Genomic DNA, 19,302 nt, shown 5'->3' with positions numbered 1-19,302 from the left:
AAAAAAGGGCGGGATTAGGGTTAATCAGGGTTGCTTGCAACACTGTTTAACATTTATATATATTAAGATTGTTCTGGATCGGTCAGAAGACCAACCGCACGCCGACACGTGGCCGGACTTACACCGCCTTAAGACTCTGCACCCAAAGGAGCACGCCAACTTGCGTGCACCGTGCCGCACAAGAGCTCGACCTCACGCAAGGATCACCCTACATGTGTCCTGCTTCGTCCTTAATCACATGCCGCATAACCCGGAGACGGTCACATGCCGCATAACCCGGAGACAGTTATGGCCAACGTGCCTCTATATAAGGTTGAACTTGCTTCACCTTCAAGGTACACATCACTTTTCACAACACTTCTTATACACTCTTTCTCAGTTCCATGACTGACTCATCGCCGCCGCATCGGAAGTCGTTACCGTCACACCAGAGCATTCTCAGCCGCTGTTGCCACTCAACCGTTCTCATTGGACAGATCATCAATAATAATTTAGAAGGATGATGCAAGTAGTAGTTTACTCCTCTTCATACTGTTTGAGATGTGAGGGAGTATTTGGCATATTGTGTCTGCACGGACGGGGCAAAAACGTCCTAAATCAATGAATCTCCAAAATCGAAAACCAAACCATATCATCCCGCGTGTGTGTGAATGCTTTGCTTTATTTCCTTCCCTCAACAAGCCACCGGAATGAATGAAATTAATAATGTTAGTCAAACCCAAGACTTGCAAATGATGGCATCAACAAATGTAAACAAGAAAACTCGATTTTCTTATTCCTCTCTTCCACCGTATTTGAAAAGAAAAACTTGCATATATTAATATCATTTTTTTAAGTGATACTTCTTTCATTTTCATTTGGTCATAAAAACCAAAAAATATGGATGAAGGCATAGTTGAGAAAGCTCTTAACAGCTTAGGAAAAGGCTTCGACTTGACATCAGATTTCAGGCTCAAATTCTGCAAAGGTGAAGAACGTTTGATTCTTCTCAATGAAATAGAGAAAAGAGAGCTTTCTGTGCCAGGTTTTGGATCCATAAAAGATGTCTCCGTTGACATTAAATGTGATAAAGGCGACCGTACACGTTATCAATCCGACATCCTCACCTTCACCCAAGTAAGCTGATTCACTAATTTCATATCAATCATTTGTTCTTATTCTTGCATTTAAGTATTTTATTAGATTTGACTCAAGTGGTTAATGAAAGCAGGAATATTCGAGTTTGATCTCTCTTGAACAACATTTGAGAGTTTATCTAATGCATAAATCTATATATATATCCATGATAGACTTTACTACCCTCTCAACCGAATTTCGTATTAACTTAACATTTTTCGCATAATTTGTTTTTTCATATGATTGAAATTTGGGTTGTGTGGTTTTGATGTTAGATGTCAGAGTTATTCAATAGGAAGAGTTCAATACCTGGGAAAATACCAAGTGGGTATTTCAATACAGTATTTGGGTTTGATGAGGGTTCATGGGCAGCTGAAGCAGCTAACACAAAGTGTTTAGGTATTGATGGATATTTGATAAAACTATTCAATCTTCATATTGATCCATATCCACTTCTTCTTTCTAAACAAGTCATTCAAGCTGTTCCTTCTTCATGGGATCCTCCTGCACTTGCAAGGTACCCTCATGATTTCTTCCTTTTTTTCTTTCTTATTTCAATTATTTAAATTCCAAATATGTAATTTAATAATATAAATGAAAATGAATTTTCTATCCCAAAGTAAACTGGTTTTTCCACGTACCAAATACTATGTACCAATCAATCATGGAAATCATATATCGTCACCCATTACATTAATGTCTTTCTTGGTAATTTTCCTACGGCTGCGTGTCCCCACTTTTACTGGTTGTGGTTGACTCATTCAACACTTTAATTTACCGTTAATTATACAATTCGGGTAAAAGATATCTAAATAATTAGACAGTAGTTTTGGTTTTCAGAATTGATCTACAACATGTTATTTACTCAATATTAGATTGGATCAAATCTACAACATGGTTAACCACTACATTTGAATTGTATAGAGTCAAAATTACGTGCACTCATGCATCAAGAGAGTAGAGAGATTTGACGTTAAATCAAAATTATAAGGTCCATATTTAAAACATATTTTTTCTTATTATTTTTTACTATTTTAAATAGGGATCATACAATCTTGATGCACCAACCATATCTCTCTTGATCATATGACTACATACAATCCAAATTCCCGCGGTAACATGTAGGTGAAACCATGTTGATGGGTTAGGTAACATGGAAATAAGAGGTTATCTTGTTGGAATTTTTTTATGACTAATTTTTTTTTTGGAAAGATTTTATGACTAATTGTTGAAAAAATATGTTAGCATCACCATACTTGGACTACATTTTTGTGTGTATATTGAATATATTTTATTTTTTTATTAATTTATTCCCTCTTTATGAGTTATATTAATATTTTTTTAATCCAAATTCCTAGTGATTAATCTCCGTTAACTTAACTTAGCTGGTATGACATTATATAATATATGTAGAAGTATGGTTCGAACTTTAAACACTTCGTTTGTTCACCTTAAAAAAGTGAATTTCTAACCACTATACCACTTGAAAAAAATATTAGTGACTAAAATTTAAGACCTCATTTTTGTTTATAACAATGTTCTAACTTCTTTAAAAAAAAATCTAGCTGATTATCTTTAAAAAAAATAGTTCTAGCTGATTTTATCATTGAGTGCTAGTCAACTTAATTACATCAATGGTTTCAAGGATTAGATTACTCCATTTAGATCTATTATTATGTGGGAGCCAGAGAATTTGATTGAACGGAGTCGTGCAACGTTGATAGTTCAATTATTAAATCATCCTTTTGTTAGCCACTAGTAATACGTTTTTTTTTGTTAGGGGACTAGTAATATGCTGTTGCTAATAATACCACTAGTAGTCTATTTTTCTAATATTTCAAAAAAAAAGTCTATTTTTCTAAAATTATATTAGCACAATTGATTGAATCAATTAACAATATTAATGGGAAAAATAAAGCTATATTTACATTTTTTTTACGGAGAAAGTTATGATTACAATGGAAAATGAAACATAAATATTTTTTTTGAAAGAAAACATAAATATTATTATTCATCAAGACAACGAAAACATTTTGATTAGATAAATTAATTTTACATCAATAATTTGATAAATTTTATTTTTGTTACATTAGTATTCATAGTATAAATATAAATTCTTTTAAGTATTTGAACTGTTCTAAGTGATAAGGGATTTGTATCTCTTAAGTAAATAATTATAATTATAGATTTGATCTATGACTTTTGTGTAAGAATTTTTTTTGAGTAGAATGAACAAATTAATTTTGTGTGTCCAATATATTCTGCAACAAATTTTCACAAAAAGAATTTATTTTGCATCTCCTAAAGTGAATTTTTTGCATATAACATGATAAACAAATGAAACTCTTTCAAATATACCCACTTGCAAGGAGGATATGGGGATATAATAAGTACAATTGCATCTAGGATACGATACAGAAAAAAAAATTGTGTTTGATGTGTGAACTATACTAGTAACATATTAAAAATAATATATTAGCAACATATTAATTTAACAATTTAGCAGTAAAAGTTTGAGTTTGTAGTCTAGAGGAACTAATTTTAAGACTATCATAAAAAGTTGTAAAAATCATTTTATTTGTGAAATGATTAAATAAATTGATTGTTATAGGAAGGAGGGATTATTTGGTTTTAAAAAAGTACTCCTATACAGACGAAGTTCCTTAATTTATGTTCTTGAAAGATTAACTTTTTTATCAGATTCATCGAGAACTTTGGGACTCACATCCTTGTGGGTCTTAGCGTTGGAGGGAAAGATTTATTGTTGGTCAAGCAAGACGTGTCTTCCACCTTGGGACCATCAGAGCTCAAGAATCACTTGGATGATCTTGGAGAACAGTTATTTAGTGGGACATGCAATTTCCTTCCCAAAAATAAAGATCAGAAACACAAGGTTAAATATCTTCACATGATTTTATTAACCTAAAGTTATGCAAGCAACACCGTAGTTTAATTTTCATATATATTGTGATTGTAAAAAGTTGTACATTGTCAGATACGCACATCACAATCAATATATTTTGAACGTGATTTAAAAATGGTTATGATGAAAGATAAACGTTTCTAAAGATCTAACCGTTATGATTAATTTACAATATAAAAACTCTTAACACGAGCAACGTAAACGAATTAAACCCATAAAAACAACTAATAAGGGCATTATAGTTTTCCATAATTTGACTTGATCTCAATAATCACCATTGACATGCTAAAAAAACACAGGTACCAGCCGCCTTTGATGTCTTTGGTCCGCAAATTGTTGCGTTCAATGGCTCTACATCCGTTTGTGCAAAAGATGTATGTTGTTCTACATTCTATTTTTAAAAAATGTCTTGTTTTCTGTCATTTTCTTTCGAAATGGTGCTCGTGGAAGAGCAAAGAATTTTTACTAGCACAAATAATAATTTTCCTACATCTTCAAACATTGAATTTTCAGGGAATAACCATAATATGTGTAAAGAGGGGAGGGGATACCCAAGTGAGCAGCCACAGTGAATGGCTGCTCACAGTTCCTAACAAACCAGATGCAATTGATTTTAGCTTCATTCCCATCACCTCTCTTCTTAAAGGTGCTCCTGGCAGGGGATTCCTCTCCCATGCTATCAACCTTTATCTTCGATGTAAGTTTATTTTACTTTATCCTAAATAAATTAATCTCTAAATATTATAATATGGACAAACATTTGATTCAAAATTGGGACAATAGTTTAATTTGATTTTGACAATTTTGGATAAATGAGATTGAATAAGTTCATATAAAATATAGATAAACTATTAATGACAGATTTGCCATACTTCATTGACTTCCAAGCACACAACACAAGGTTTAATAAAGCCTTTGGGTCCTCCTATTCATAATGTTTATGGTTATTCTTGAGCACGTTCTCAATTCTTGGTTGTTGAACTAATGAGAGGAATTAAATTGATATGAAATTCAGATAAGCCACCAATGTCAGATTTGTCATACTTTCTTGACTACCAAGGATACAAGCTTTGGGCTCCTGTTCACAATGATCTACCTCTTGGTCCAAGTACAAACATATCTACTATTTCACCTTTTCTCACTCTCAATTTAATGGGTCCCAAACTTTATGTAAATACCGATAAGGTATGTTTGATTTTCAAAGCCTTCCTCTTCATATAGTATTATTATATAGTATACTTTAATTTCATGTTCTTATGCCTAAGTTTCTTATTCACTCATAATAGGTAACAGTTGGCAAAAGGCCAATCACAGGTATGCGTTTGTTTCTTGAAGGAATGAAATGCAACAGGTAAATTACTCAAAAGTACTGTAGTTAGTAGTATTATTTTCTGGCTTAATTGCATTTTAGTTTAAACATTACTATCATGTAATTTTGGTGGCTATGATTCAATTGTCATAATTGGATTCTAGTTATTCCAACTGCTACGATTAGGAGCCTTGTTAGCATATGGAACCAAAAATGACTTGTTAGCTAAGGTAATTTACAAGGATGTTGCTGACACAGGTTAGCCATACATGTGGAACATCTATTAAACACTCCAACAATGCTTAGCAACAAAATTGAAGACACAACAATATGGTCAGAAGAAATCAACGATGAACGTTTCTTTGAAGCAATAAGTGGGAAGAAATTTTCCCATGTATGTACAGCACCAGTGAAATACAATCCTAAATGGAGCACTGAAAAAAATGTGGCATTTATTGTCACAGGAGCACAACTTCATGTGCAGAAACACGACACAAAGAGAGTCCTACATCTGAGGTTATTGTTCTCTAAGGTGTCAAATTCTTTTGTTGTTAAATCAAATTGGACAAAGGGTTCTTCTGGATTGTCCCAGAAATCTGGAATTTTCTCAGCAATAAGCACATCAATATCTGGTTCTAGTAAAGACCAAAAAAAATCAACAGTACTTTTGGATTCTAGTGTTTTTCCAACAGGACCTCCAGTACCAGTACAAACACAAAAAATGTTGAAATTTGTGGACACGTCAGAGTTATGTAAAGGCCCACAACACACTCCAGGTCATTGGTTGGTTACTGGGGCAAAATTGGTGATGGATAAGGGTAAGATATGTTTGTGGGCCAAGTTTTCTTTGTTAAATACTGACCTATGAACATAAAATCCAAATAAAAAATATATAAAAAGAAGGAAGGTTTTCAAGTTAAACATTTCTTTTATTTTTTGATAAAACAGGTATTTCTATCATGTAAATTGTCGCACATACTGTATATCCTAACAAATTGGATATATATAAGCTTGTATAATTAATATCTCTAGTTGTATTATAGAGGTAGTCATAGGATCATTATTTATTTCATTGGTTTTGGTTTTGTAAGTAACTTTCAACAAAATCAAGGATTTACAATATTTTTATTTGTATATTCAAATGAATTATATATATATATATATATATATATATATATATATATATTTTATAAGCATGTTGTTGCTTAGTTAGTTCCTGAGTATTACTTATCTAGAGTCTGGTTTTTTCAATAAACATAACAATGGACCACCCTTTCTCATCCATCCATATGGGAGAAAATCTCTAGTTAATGAACAATCCTACTTGTGGTATAAGCCTATCTCTAGTTAATGGTACACAATTCTTTAATCCTTCTTGTATTATGATATTTATATGGTATTATTTAATATACACTATTATCATTTTAAAATCCTTCAGTTAGTTAGTTAGTTCTAAAACATACGTAAAATTAATTGTAATTTGTTCTCTTACGTAGCAAATGGCAAACTCATGACTCTTTTAAAATGGATATGATCAGATGGTGGAATCATGGTCACGATTTGATTGAGAAGTTGAGTAAAGTAGAGGTTGAATTGAAGGTGTGGAGGACAATTAACTTTGGTAGTGTAAGAAAGAAGGAGTTGTTGGCTCGTTTAGGAGACAATAATAAAAAAAAAAAAAAAAAAAGCGTCAACTTCATGACATGAGTCTCGTTATCTTTCTTGGCTTGAACATTCTTTGCATAAGGAATTAACTAAAGTGTTGTATTAGGAGGAATTAATGTGGCATCAGAGGTCTCGGGCTAACTGGTTGTATGTATGATGGTGATAGAAATACTAAATCCTATCATATTAAACTGCTAAACAGAGACCAGCACGATGAGAAATAGTAATGGGAGATTATATTGAAGATGATACAGAGCTAAAGGATATGGTGACTAACTTTTATAAAGATCTTTTACTGAGAGTAGAGATGATGCTAATGTTGTGTTTGAAGGAAATAGGTTTCCCCTAAGGTCTTGATTAATTAATATTATAATGCATTGTATTCAAAATGTTTAGAATGGAAGTCGCTCGAAGTTTTTTACCTCAGGAGAGACATTTGAGAAGGCGATCCCATGTCTCTGTACGTCTTTGTCCTTTGTATGGACACACACACTTACTCATTTGATTAATAAAGCGGTGGATAATGGTGATTGGTATCGTCTAATTAAAGACAGGTCGAACTGGGCCAGTTATATCGCAGCTCATGTTGGCAGATGATTTATTTTTGCTTGGAAAAGCCACCAAAGACATTATGAATGTTCTTAAGAATACGTACTCTTAATATGTTTTGTTCCTTATCCGGGCAATTAGTCAGCTTGGTTTAAACTTCTATCTTGTTTTCGAAAACCAAGTCCCTCAGTAAGTATTTGGGTATTCCTTTGATCGGTAGAGCTCCACACGCTAGAGTGACTGTGATAATTTAATTGATAAATTAAAATCTAAACTTTCGGGTTAGAAGGCTAAGAGTTTGTCCTTCGCCGGTAGAAGGCTTCATACAATGAGTAGTGCTTGCTTAATGAAGATGGGTTAGGATATGAACGAGGGTAAGGGTATCTTGTGGTGCAGTGTTTTGAAGGGAAAATATGGCCGAGGGATACTTGAGTTGAGGAGTGTGGGACATTAATTATTGCTAAACCCTCAGATTATTTATTTGCAAAGTAATGGTTAGCACTTGGACTAGTATTAGTCATTTTGAGGACTGAGTTATTGGTGATCAGTTAATGTTTGGAGAAACAAATGATAGGTGGCAACATTGTTTTAGCTGATTGCATGGTGCAAGTTCATGATGACATGAGACAATGGGCAGTCTCTGATTTGGTCGATATGGAGATGACATGCTTAATAGTAATTTGAAGGAGAATGTGGGAATATGGATGTTCTGGAATGAAAACAAGTGCTTTATTTGGCATTACTTAGCTAGCTTTGTTTGGAATCACTTGGTTCCCATGCAAGGGAGTTTGGTTTTCTATTTAGGCCAACTTACCGAGTGGATTGCTAATAATTTGAATGTTGGTGTCTTTTTGAACCTTTGCTTTGCAAGTGGTTATATAACTAAGCTTTAGGGTGCTTTTAAGGGGATTCGGTTAGCACAGCCAAGGGGTTTGCAAATGGACTCTCTAATTGTGGTGTGGTGAGGAGTCTTAATGGGAAGGATGTTCGAAGTATGATAAAGAGTTGTCCAAAGATTATCATAAAATGGTTAAATTCTTTTTTTAAATGGTAGTTGAAATATCACTACTCAAACATAAAATTGTGTAAGATGTATCAATTATATGATAAAGAATTTAAATTTTTAATAGGGTTTGACTTTGTAAATTAAAAGATGAAATTCAACTTAATAGTAATTTTCTTGTTTGTAATCTTTTTAAACCGAATATATTTTACTAGATGTGTGTGAGGCTATATATATTAATTGAGCATCTTCAATTTTAAAGACAAATTATTCATCTTCTAAACTTGAAAGAATAAAGTAAGGAATTTGTCTTTTTTTACAAGAAATCAAGAAATGTCTATAAACAAATATTATTGAATAGTATTTTCGACAGAAAAAGTATTATTTTAATTAAAAATGTTTGTCGCCAAAAAAAGACTAAAAAATGAATGCATTCCCACGAACTTTCCGTCCTCACCCATATGAATGAAGAATAAATAAATGGGAAAAAATCAATCACAATCAAGAAGAAAGAATAGAATAGAATAGATATCTTATAATAATATAAAATACGGTGACAGTGTGAAATTGATTGATATCATGGACACACAGTTGTTGACTTTCTGGAACTTGTTATCGTTCTTTCTTCTTCTTATAGCGTTATACCTCTTTCGCAGAAACTCATCTTCCAAAATGGCCGAAAATTCATCCAAATCCATCTACGATTTCACTGTCAAGGTTCCATTTTTTTGATGTTTTTTCAATCTAATTATTTATTTAAAAAATTGTTTTTTGATGGGTCAATGGAAAAATATCAAATTGATTGATTTTTACTTTTCTGATTTAATTTTGTTTGTGATATGTACTACAATTGCAGGATATCAGTGGAAATGATGTGAGTCTGAGTCAATACAGAGGAAAGGTTCTGCTGGTTGTCAATGTTGCCTCACAATGGTAACTTAATTTCATTCATTTTTTGGTTATTGTTTATAGCTACTGTATAGAAATTTACCTGATCTACATATTTTAATTTATTTATTTTAAATACATATAGTGTGTTGTGCTCATTTCAATCTTTTTTGATCTGTTAATCACTGTCCAGTCCTTTATGATTTAATTCATATACACCGTTTGTTCATATATATATTTTTCACCATCAATCAATTATGATCTGTCCTATCGTTAAAAATGTTTGACTTCAATAATAAACCACCTCTAAAGTCGCACATATGATTGATTATAATTTTTTTGGCAGTTTAAAACTTTTTATGTTGAGAGTGTATCAAAATTAAGCTTTGTGATTTATATCACTCTTGCTTTGTGCAAAAACAAAGATAGAATTGCGAAGTATAGCTGGCACCTATGGATTATGTTGTGTGATTTGCAGTGAAACAAGTTTATCTATTTTAGTGTTTGATGTTTGAGAAATGTCATGGAATCATTCTGTATAAGTATGATACTAGAATTTCATTATCACGAAACAAGAATACTTGCACAGTTTTTGGATTTATGAGGATTTTATTCATTAATCTTTCTCCATTAGTAGGTGACCTGTTATTTGTTCAGATTCTAAATAAAAGAACACAGATTTTTATTCAGTAGTTAATGGTTAAGTAGTACGATAAACTTGACATGAGATTTAAATCAATGGTGGTTACATCCTCTTGACTGTTTGGGTGCGTAGAGGTTTGTGGTTTTTTGATCTGTTTTTGTTGCTTGGTTTGGAGGTGCGTGTATTTTATGCTGTTTTGTTTTTGGTGGCACGTGTTTTTTGCGTTGTTTTGTTCTTGGCCCCTTCGTGGGTAATTGTTTTGTATTTTTGTTTTGTTTTTGGCACACCTTCGGCTTAGAAAAAGTTATTAAGGAAATTTTGCGGCTTCTTCAAAAAACAGTTGGGGGTGAGATTGGACTATCATATGTGGGTTTAATGTGAATTAATCTGACACTGTAAAGCCTTAGGATCTAAGCCAAAGCAACGACTTCTTTGTTGGATGATGCTAGACAAACTTTCAGTTTCTTATTAATAGAAACTACAACTAAATTATTCTTCTCCATTTTATTCTGTCCTATAACTATAACTATAATTGTAATATTCTAATTCATTGTTGCAGCGGTTTGACACAAACAAATTACAAAGAGTTGAATGTTCTGTACCAGAAGTATAAGGATCAAGGTCCGTGACTTTAACCAAGGACAAAAACAAAAAAATACATGTCAACTATAATTTATGAGTGTTAATTGTGTAATACTGATACTTGTGATTGTGAATTGTCTCTAGACTTTGAAATCTTGGCATTTCCATGCAACCAGTTTCGTGGACAGGAACCAGGATCTAGTGAAGAAATTCAGAATGTTGTTTGCACAAGGTTCAAAGCTGAATTCCCAGTCTTTGATAAGGTGATTACCATGATTTATTGTAAATTCTTTGTAACTTATTTGACATTTGGCACACTATGCGTGGAGATGGTCTTGTTTGGACTCTCGATATACTTGGCAATTTCCCTAGCCAAATTGTATATGCTGTTTTTTTTTTTTTTTTTGCAATGAATTCTGCAAGGATACAACACAATATTAATATATATGCCAGTTTATATGGAAATCATTTTAATATATCAAATTATTATAGGTTGAAGTCAATGGGAAGAATGCAGAACCACTTTACAAGTTTTTGAAGGATCAGAAAGGAGGAATATTTGGAGATGGTATCAAGTGGAACTTCACAAAGTTCTTAGTAAACAAAGAAGGGAAGGTTGTGGATAGATATGCTCCTACCACCGCTCCTCTGAAAATCGAGGTTAGATACATTTTTGTGCTTATATTTTAGGCCAGGTTTCTATGTACGTTGTGCTGCGATTACATGTCACTGAGTTATATGTTTCTTTTTGCAGAAGGACATTGAGAAGCTTTTACGGTCTTCTTAAGTACTAAACTCATATATTGCAAAGGTTAGTTTTGCAGTCATTTATTTTTCCTCTTTTCCTTTTCTTCTAGATGATCAATACTTGTGGTAGCTCAAACTAATTTTCTTGATTTTCAGTCTTGCATATGAAAATGCACATTTTATTCATTTGGTAAATGTCTGAACTCTGAAGTTTTAATATTTTCCCTCTTTTCAATGAAACACACACTGACCAAATAAACCCTTACCACAACTAAATATTTTGACTATAGAAATTCATTGCTTCGATTGATGCAATTCACAGTATATCTCTAATTGTGTTAGAAATTATCATATGGACCAAAATACTGTCATAGCGAATGTGTTGGGATAATCACTATTATCAAATAATGTATGTTTTAGGAAAAATGTTCTTAATGTTGACATGATGTATAAAGTACTTTGTATGTTGAGCCAATACACTGCACAATTGAGTCCCCACTCCCCATCATGCAAGCAAATAATGTTACGAATTTTAGTTTCTCACCGCGCTATTCTATTTCTTCGTCATAGTTTCATTTAGATAGCGATGGTAGCTCTTAATCCACCATTTATTTGGAAGCCCTTTCTCATTTTATGCATTCCTAACTTCTTCCTTCTTTTTTTTTTTTTTTTTACAGGACATGGAGAATCTATTCAACGCTTTCATAGGAGAAGGAGCTTAACTAAGCTTGTGCTATTTATCCCTAGTTAATTTATGGCCTGGAAGATTCTTAATATGTTGTGTACTTGGATTATCATGCAATAAGAACAATTTGGTGTTCTCACTTTCTTGGCAAAATAATACTCTAAAATGATGTATCAGGATGCACGTTATTTTATTTTACATGGTTCATACTCTATAGTTTAATTTTCGTTATGAGAAATGATATTCTAACAACCATTTTGTGACAACCTATGTGACAACTTTATCTCTCATACTCACATTATCTTTTTACTTTCTCTCTCTATTGCTTTGGTTTCCGTGTCACTATCTACTTTTCCTTTGAAAATTGGTGGTTGTCATAAAAGTTGTTGATTTTTGGTTGTTAGAATATCATTGCTCTTTCGTTATATAGCTACACCTTTCCCTCTGAGTGATGACTTTTTCGGTAATGAAAAACCATAAAGTTGCCAAAAAGGAAGGGTAAAGTTTGCTTGGGAATTATACTTCTCTTTTAATACGACAACCAAGTACAAACCATAAAGTTGCCTTTGCCTAAGGGAAAGGTTAATCGTACTGATTGCAAAACGTATGGTAATGAAAAACCATGCAACATTTTTGTTCTTGGTGGGATACGATTTGCTTTTTATTACGCTTTTCTCTCTTCTCTTGAAATACATGAGAATATAAAAATTTCTGTATTTTTTTATAAGGTGTCGGGAATACGGTGTTGGATTTTTTATTTTCGAGTAACATCAGTCTTACGGAAATCAAAGGGTCGCAATGGAGTTGGTTTCAACACTAGATGAAAGCCTTCGCTATAATTGAAGGAGTACCATCTTTCACATCCTTCAAAGCCATTGTTATCATAAGTGAGAACAAATGTTTGGTTTATAACTTGATATAAATTCGACGTATGGTTGGTTTGTGATTTTTTGTCATTGTTTAGACTATAGACATAAAGTTGACTTTACACTGGACTAAGATATACCCGACTGAGTACGCTGCCGTGGAAAATTTCGAAAAGACAAATTCCGCCTTACCGGTAAAATAGACTCATGTTTAGTGTTTATACTTTGGGAGATTGTTCTGTATGTCTCTCATTTTTTAATGGAACATATCTTCTAATAGTATAAATCTATCTGAATTTATCTTCTGATCGACTTTCTTTCACTCAAAATTAATCGGAAGCTATCTTTCAATCGATCTTTTATCATGGTTGAGCAACCTAGAAGGTCTATGAAACAATCTCCTTTACTATGAAGTATATGAGATTTTTAGGTCAAACATGTGCATTTACTAACAACAAGTTGTTTTGGGTCGTATAGTTTGTTTATCTATGTTTCTGTAAAGAGATTTACTTTTCCCACCCTATGACCTTCTCACGCGCCCTATGCAAATTACCAACATGCCCTCCGGATTATATACTCCGGAATATGTATACATTTTTCGGAATATAGAATCCGGACAAATGCGAAGTATAAAAGGAACTTCGCCCCCCATTTTTACAGTTTCACAGTTTCACTTTCCCCATTCACTCACTCTCTCTACATTATCCCAAATTCCAAACACCACAAATCTTGTCCAAATTTGGAGTTTTCTTGCTCAAAAGCACCGCATTTCAACCCTTGTCAAACATCATGGAAGGTAAGTTCGATTTCTATACACATGCAAGTTCAATTAGTTCGTTTTATTTTAATTCTGTTCGAATGCAATCCGGACTTCGTTTTCCGGACTAGGTTGTTGGTCATCTGGATTTCAAAATCCGGACAAACACAGAATGTTGTTTTGCTTCTGGTTTGTGCTGTTTGATTGTGCTGTTTGATTGTGATGTTTGATTACCCTAATTTGAATGTTACAGAAGGTTCAACGTCTAATACTCAGCGCGTAACGGAGGCAGGGCATGCTTCCCGTAGGAGAGCATGTAGGCAATAGATGGAGGCTGAAGGTGTTGTTCCTCCGAGGCGTAGGGGTGCTAGAGGACGCCGTGCTGATGTCGATCCTGATGTCAAGGATCAGCCGGAGCAGCAACAGTATATGCCCATGGAGGAGGAGCAGACTGTGAAGGTGAGAAAAACACAAGAAGGGGGGTTGAATTGTGTTTTAGAAAAATTCTTCGTTTCTCCTAAAAACTGAACACACTGATCAGAAGCTAAGTGAGACAGCTTCTGAAGTGATAATCAGAATCTAAATGCAGCGGAATAAAACAGAGAGAGAGAGAAGAAGAACGACACAAAGCAATTATACTGGTTCCTTCCACAATCCGGAAGTAGTCCAGTCCCCCTTGCACTTCCAAGGAGATTTCACTATGAGTAATATCTGATTACAAATGCTCAAGCACACAAGCAAGAGACTTCCAATGCTCAAGCACACAAGCAAGAGACTTCCTTTGCTCAAGAACACAATCAAGAGACTTCCTGCTCAAGCACAACTGCAAGAGACTTCTTAACTAAACAAAATTACACAGAAAATTGTTTAAGGTTGAACACTTGATATACAATCAGAGGTGCTCACAATACAAATCAGATACAGACTCAATGGACTTAAGAATTTCTAAGATATGACTTGAGACACAGAAATTCTAAGTGAATGCAGAACAATTTCAGCAGAGGTTTGGTACTTGTGAAAATCTTGTGAGTCTTTCGTTCAGCGTTCTTGCATTACCAAATCTCTAGGTCTTCACTCCTTTATATAGAGGTGTGAAAGAGACGTTGTGAAATTGCCAGCGCACCAAAGAGTCGTTGTTGAAGCTTGATCTTTCACCAATGATATATTGCCTGATTTGGTTGTTGTCCTATGAAGAACAAATTTGAAATCCATTCCTTATCCAAAGGAACATCTATGCAGGCGAAACCGTATTCTGGAGCTGTTTTCTTGTCCTGTAGCGTGGACACAAAACAGAGTAGTGGAGAACGTGGTTGTACAATTCGTACAAAGTACAATGTCAACGCTTTCGTCCAAATTGCAAACACACGCCTTCAAACACCTTTGAAATGACCGTTGCAAACTCCACTAATCCTTTGTTTGTGTTTTCGAATCCAATAGACAGCTTTTGCATTGATAATTCTTCAATTCTTGATTCTTTGCAAATCCAGTTGATATTCAGCTTCTGGTGAAATGGCTTCTGATGAGGCAGCTTCTGATGATGCAGCTTCTGATGATATGACTTCTGCAGCTTCTGATGACGCAGCTTCTGATGATGTGGCTTCTGGACCTCTTGTCTTCAGAAGCACTATTCTTCAGGAGCAGCTTACTTCAGGAGCGCTATTTCTTCAGGAGCAGCTTGACTTCAGGAGCGCTTTTTTTCTTCAGTAGCAAGTTGCCTTCAGGAGCGTCCAAGCTTCAAATTTTTGTTGTTTCCATAGCTCTTTATTTGCTCATTCAGAACCAATGATGATGTAACTTTATAATTATGGTCCTGTACACTTGAACAAATATTAGCTAGTCCAATTTACAATTTTTAATACCTTGTTATCATCAAAACCCTTTAAGGTTCATTGTTAAACACATTTTGTTCCAACAATCTCCCCCTTTTTGATGATGACAAACAAAAGTATTTAAAATTGATCAATTGTTGTTAATCTAATTAACAAGTTGACTTTGGGGTTCTGAGGTTTGTAAGCTCAGAATCTGAGGTTTGTAAGCTCAAACTCCCCCTGAGTCTGATAGTCTTTAAGGTGAGGTTTGTAAGCTCCCCCTAAGTTCTATCCAGGTTAATTAAATTCATTTTTCGCACAATAAAAAATATCAGAGCTTAAAAACAAAATTGAATCATTGAAAGAATTAACTTATAGATAAGAAGAATGGTTCAATTAATTTTACTTGAATTTTGATACTCCTTCGTTCGTTCATAGCTTATACCAATAAGGTAAGAATGATAGAAGTTTTTCAAAAATTTCAAATGCCATTAATGGGGCTCAGAGCCTTTAAATACTTGTCACATATACTCCCCCTTTTGTCATTATCAAAAAAAATTAAAATAAGCATAAAAGACAAAAAGATTTGAGAAAAACTCAAACAAAAGAGAGTATACAAGAAATTAATCAGATCAAAAATAAATGAACATGAATATCTAAAATATCAGAAGCAGCTAAACAGTCAGAATCAGTAAGCATTCAGAAGCAAAGAGAATTAAAACAGAATGGTTTCAGAAGCAAGGACTAGGAATTTAAAACAAACAACAAACAAAAAGAAAAACACAAGGGTGTGCAACTAAGGGTTGGTTTGATGTTGTTTCTTCATCTCCTCCCTTTCTTCAATCTTCTTCTGCAACAGTTCTTCAAGCTGTTGTTGCCTCTGGAGAAGAGCCTGTTCCCTTTCCTTAGCTTCTTGCTGCTGCTGTGCCATCTGTTTCTTCAGAAGCTTACACAACCTGGCTTCTCTGGTCAAGTAGTCCGTTTCTGAGAAGAAAGGCTGGTTTGCCAGGAGCAGTGTAGAACTTCTTACTCTGAGACTCTGATTCAGATGCTCCATTAACTTCCTGACAGAAGCTTCCTTGCTTCTGATGCACTTAGCCCTTATGCTTTCAATTAGCTCAGTTGCCCGGTTCTGAAGAGATGCCCAGGAGTCATCATATGCACTTGTGAGATCAATTGTCCTTCGTTGATCCACAAGATTATGCAACTGACTCAGGATTGAGAGAAGCTCAGAATTAATATATCTAGATTCCAGGATGTTTGAGGGTGGTTGTTCAAGGATTTCAAGATCAGAATCACTGATTTCCAAATCTTGAATAGGGTTAGGAACTGGAATGGTAAAGTGTGTTTGTGTGTTTGAAGATGAAGGCTGGTCAGAGGCAATGTTAGTGGTAGAGGTTGAGGCTTGAACATTGACTAGAGAGATGTCAACATCCATGGGAGTTGGTTCTGGGGAGTGTTCAGGTAAAGGTTGAAATTCAGTTTCAGTTGGTGGTTGTTGTGGTGAAGATGATGTTTGAGTGTTGAGTTGGGGGTCAATGGTAGCTGTTGGTGATTGTGGAGGTGTTGTGGGTTTATGTGGTTCAGGTGTTTGTTGATGGGGGTTTTCTGAAACAACATTTTCAGAAGCAGCTGCTTCTGGAGTTGCTTCAGAGGCCTTTTCTGAAGTAAATTTGTCTATGGGTAACTCACCTGAGTAGTGGAGAGCAAGATTGTCTAAGACAGAAGTGTCTTCTATTGGTTCAGGTGCTGATGGTGAAGAGGGTGAAATGGGGAGAGAGGTGACTGGAATCTGAATTACCTGATCTGCAGGGCCAGCTTCAGAAGTGATCTTTTGTGGATCAGCAGCTTGAGGAACTACTTCTGAAGTTCCCTCTTCTGGAGCATTTTCAAAAATGAGCATCATATCGTCTTCCTCATTGTCTTCAGTAGGCTTACCAGCAATGGCTCTTACTTCAGCCAATTTATCTTTGTAGAACCTATCACAATCTTCCAATCCCAAGGCCTTGAGCTTTTCATCTCTTTGATGAATGTATTGTGCTTTTTGTTCCTTTCTGTCTGATATAAGATCAGAAGCACGTTCATCTGCCATCCTTTTCCTTATTGGAGTCATCTCAACCATAGGACTCACAAGTTGAAGGGGAGCCTTCTTCTTCTTCAGCTTGGGATCAGCCTCTTCTTTCTCCATTTCTTCAAGAGCTTCCTCCAGCTGCTCTTGGGTGATTACCAAATCTGCCTTACCTTTTCTTCTTTTCTGAGGAATAGAGGCAGCACCAACCTTCTGCATCTTTCCTTTTTCCTTGATAGAAACAGGTTTAGCAGCTTCTGACTCAGTACTAGTTCTGGCCTTCTTTCCTTTAGTAGGAGCAGCATCAGATTCAGAACTAGTTCTGGCCCTTTTCCCTTTAGGTGCATCAGAAACAGCAGCTTCTGACACAGCAACTGCTTTGGCCTTCTTGCCTTTCCCTTTAGCAAGAGCAGCTTCCTCCTGAGACCTCGCATCTTCCTCCAAGACGTACTCAGCTACTAATCTAGCTAAGTGTTCAGGATTACTTTCCTTAACTATGGAAGGAAAGTCCCTGATAATCTCAGATTCTTCTGTGGTCAACTCCAACCATTTCTCATCTTTAGGAGCTGTCTTGAAAAAGTGCATTGAATGCAAAGTCTTGCTACTGATAGTCTTCTCTGCAGTAGAAACTTCGAAGCATTTATCAGAAGCATCCCTTGTTCTTCTCAACAAATCCAGCACCTTCCCTTGATAAAAGATCTCAGAGAGCAATCTTCCATAGGGCACTTGTTTCCTTCCTTTGACTGTGCTTTCATTAATAGCCCAGCAGAGATGATCCAATACATATCTTGGAAAGTTTATCTTTTCCAGATTGGTCATGAAGTAGATTGCTAGCTTCTGTTGGTTGTTGGGTTGATCAGACCCACCTGCTCTTTGAAAGAAGCAATCGTTGCTGAATTTCACCAACATTCTATTGTGAATCTCCATTTCAGAAGGCTTAGCATCTTTGTTACCACCCAGAAGAGTGTTGTAGTAGTTTTGCAGCAGGACATCATCCTTCTTAACAATTTCTTGAAACCTCCCTTCTGCATCCATTCTACAAGCTTTAGCAACAATCTCCTCTGTGATGATTACGGGAATACCCATCACTTCAGACCTTATCTCAAGGCTACTGAAGGAAGTGGGATTCAACTTAATCTCCTTCTTTCCTTTCTTCGACCCAGCTGGTTTATCTGCTGCCTTCACAGACTTTCTATTGACAATTTCAGCCCTTAACCAGAAATCTTTGACCAAGTTCACATATGTTGGCCCATTTAGCATGTTGAAGTAGCCAGACAGTTTCTGAGTTTCTACGTAGCCTTCCATGTCCACTTCGTACTTCTTGAGTGAAGTGAAGTCCACTGGTGATTCTACTTGGACGATTAAGGATTTCCATGGAATATCCATAGTCTTCTCTTTGTAGATGGACCCAGATTCTGATACGCTTTGCTTGTTTGATGTAGATTCTGAAACTTTTGAGCTTGATGATGCCATTTGATGATTGACGAAGATTTGAAGAAGATGAAGATTTTAGGGTTCTAAGGTTGAGAGAATGCGCTTACTTCGCAAGAGGTTTGAGAGCAAATGTGTTTGTTGTGAGTGAGTAGTGTGTGAATTGACAAAGTGTTAAAAGTAAAACGATTGCAATTCAAAAGAGACAAACAAACATAACATTAATGACAAAATTGGGGGCGCGTGAAAAGTACTTTCAAAG

At 34.9% G+C, this 19,302-nt stretch overlaps 2 protein-coding genes across 2 annotated transcripts; both read left to right on the top strand.

Moving 5' to 3' along the window:
- The first annotated feature begins 849 nt into the window (after positions 1-849).
- On the top strand, positions 850-6,482 carry LOC146934685 (MAC/Perforin domain-containing protein). Its single transcript, XM_085706634.1, has 8 exons — positions 850-1,116; positions 1,392-1,633; positions 3,817-4,009; positions 4,339-4,413; positions 4,553-4,736; positions 5,055-5,224; positions 5,326-5,390; positions 5,607-6,482. The coding sequence occupies exons 1-8, from the start codon at positions 880-882 to the stop codon at positions 6,214-6,216; spliced, it is 1,776 nt and encodes a 591-aa protein (XP_085562760.1). The 5' UTR covers positions 850-879; the 3' UTR covers positions 6,217-6,482.
- A 2,737-nt stretch (positions 6,483-9,219) lies between these two features.
- Positions 9,220-12,332, top strand: LOC146934684 (putative phospholipid hydroperoxide glutathione peroxidase). The gene is made up of 7 exons (XM_085706633.1): positions 9,220-9,282; positions 9,422-9,498; positions 10,656-10,717; positions 10,823-10,941; positions 11,171-11,338; positions 11,433-11,489; positions 12,103-12,332. Exons 1-6 carry the CDS (start codon positions 9,238-9,240, stop codon positions 11,463-11,465), a joined length of 504 nt encoding a protein of 167 aa, XP_085562759.1. The 5' UTR covers positions 9,220-9,237; the 3' UTR covers positions 11,466-11,489; positions 12,103-12,332.
- Positions 12,333-19,302: the final 6,970 nt, after the last annotated feature.

This window comes from Medicago sativa, chromosome 4 (genome assembly GCF_051527215.1).
Source record: "Medicago sativa cultivar Bolivia chromosome 4, Bolivia_mono, whole genome shotgun sequence".
Lineage (NCBI taxonomy): Eukaryota > Viridiplantae > Streptophyta > Magnoliopsida > Fabales > Fabaceae > Medicago > Medicago sativa.
Note: the sequence above shows the minus strand (reverse complement) of the source record. Positions and strands in the feature narration are given on the sequence as shown.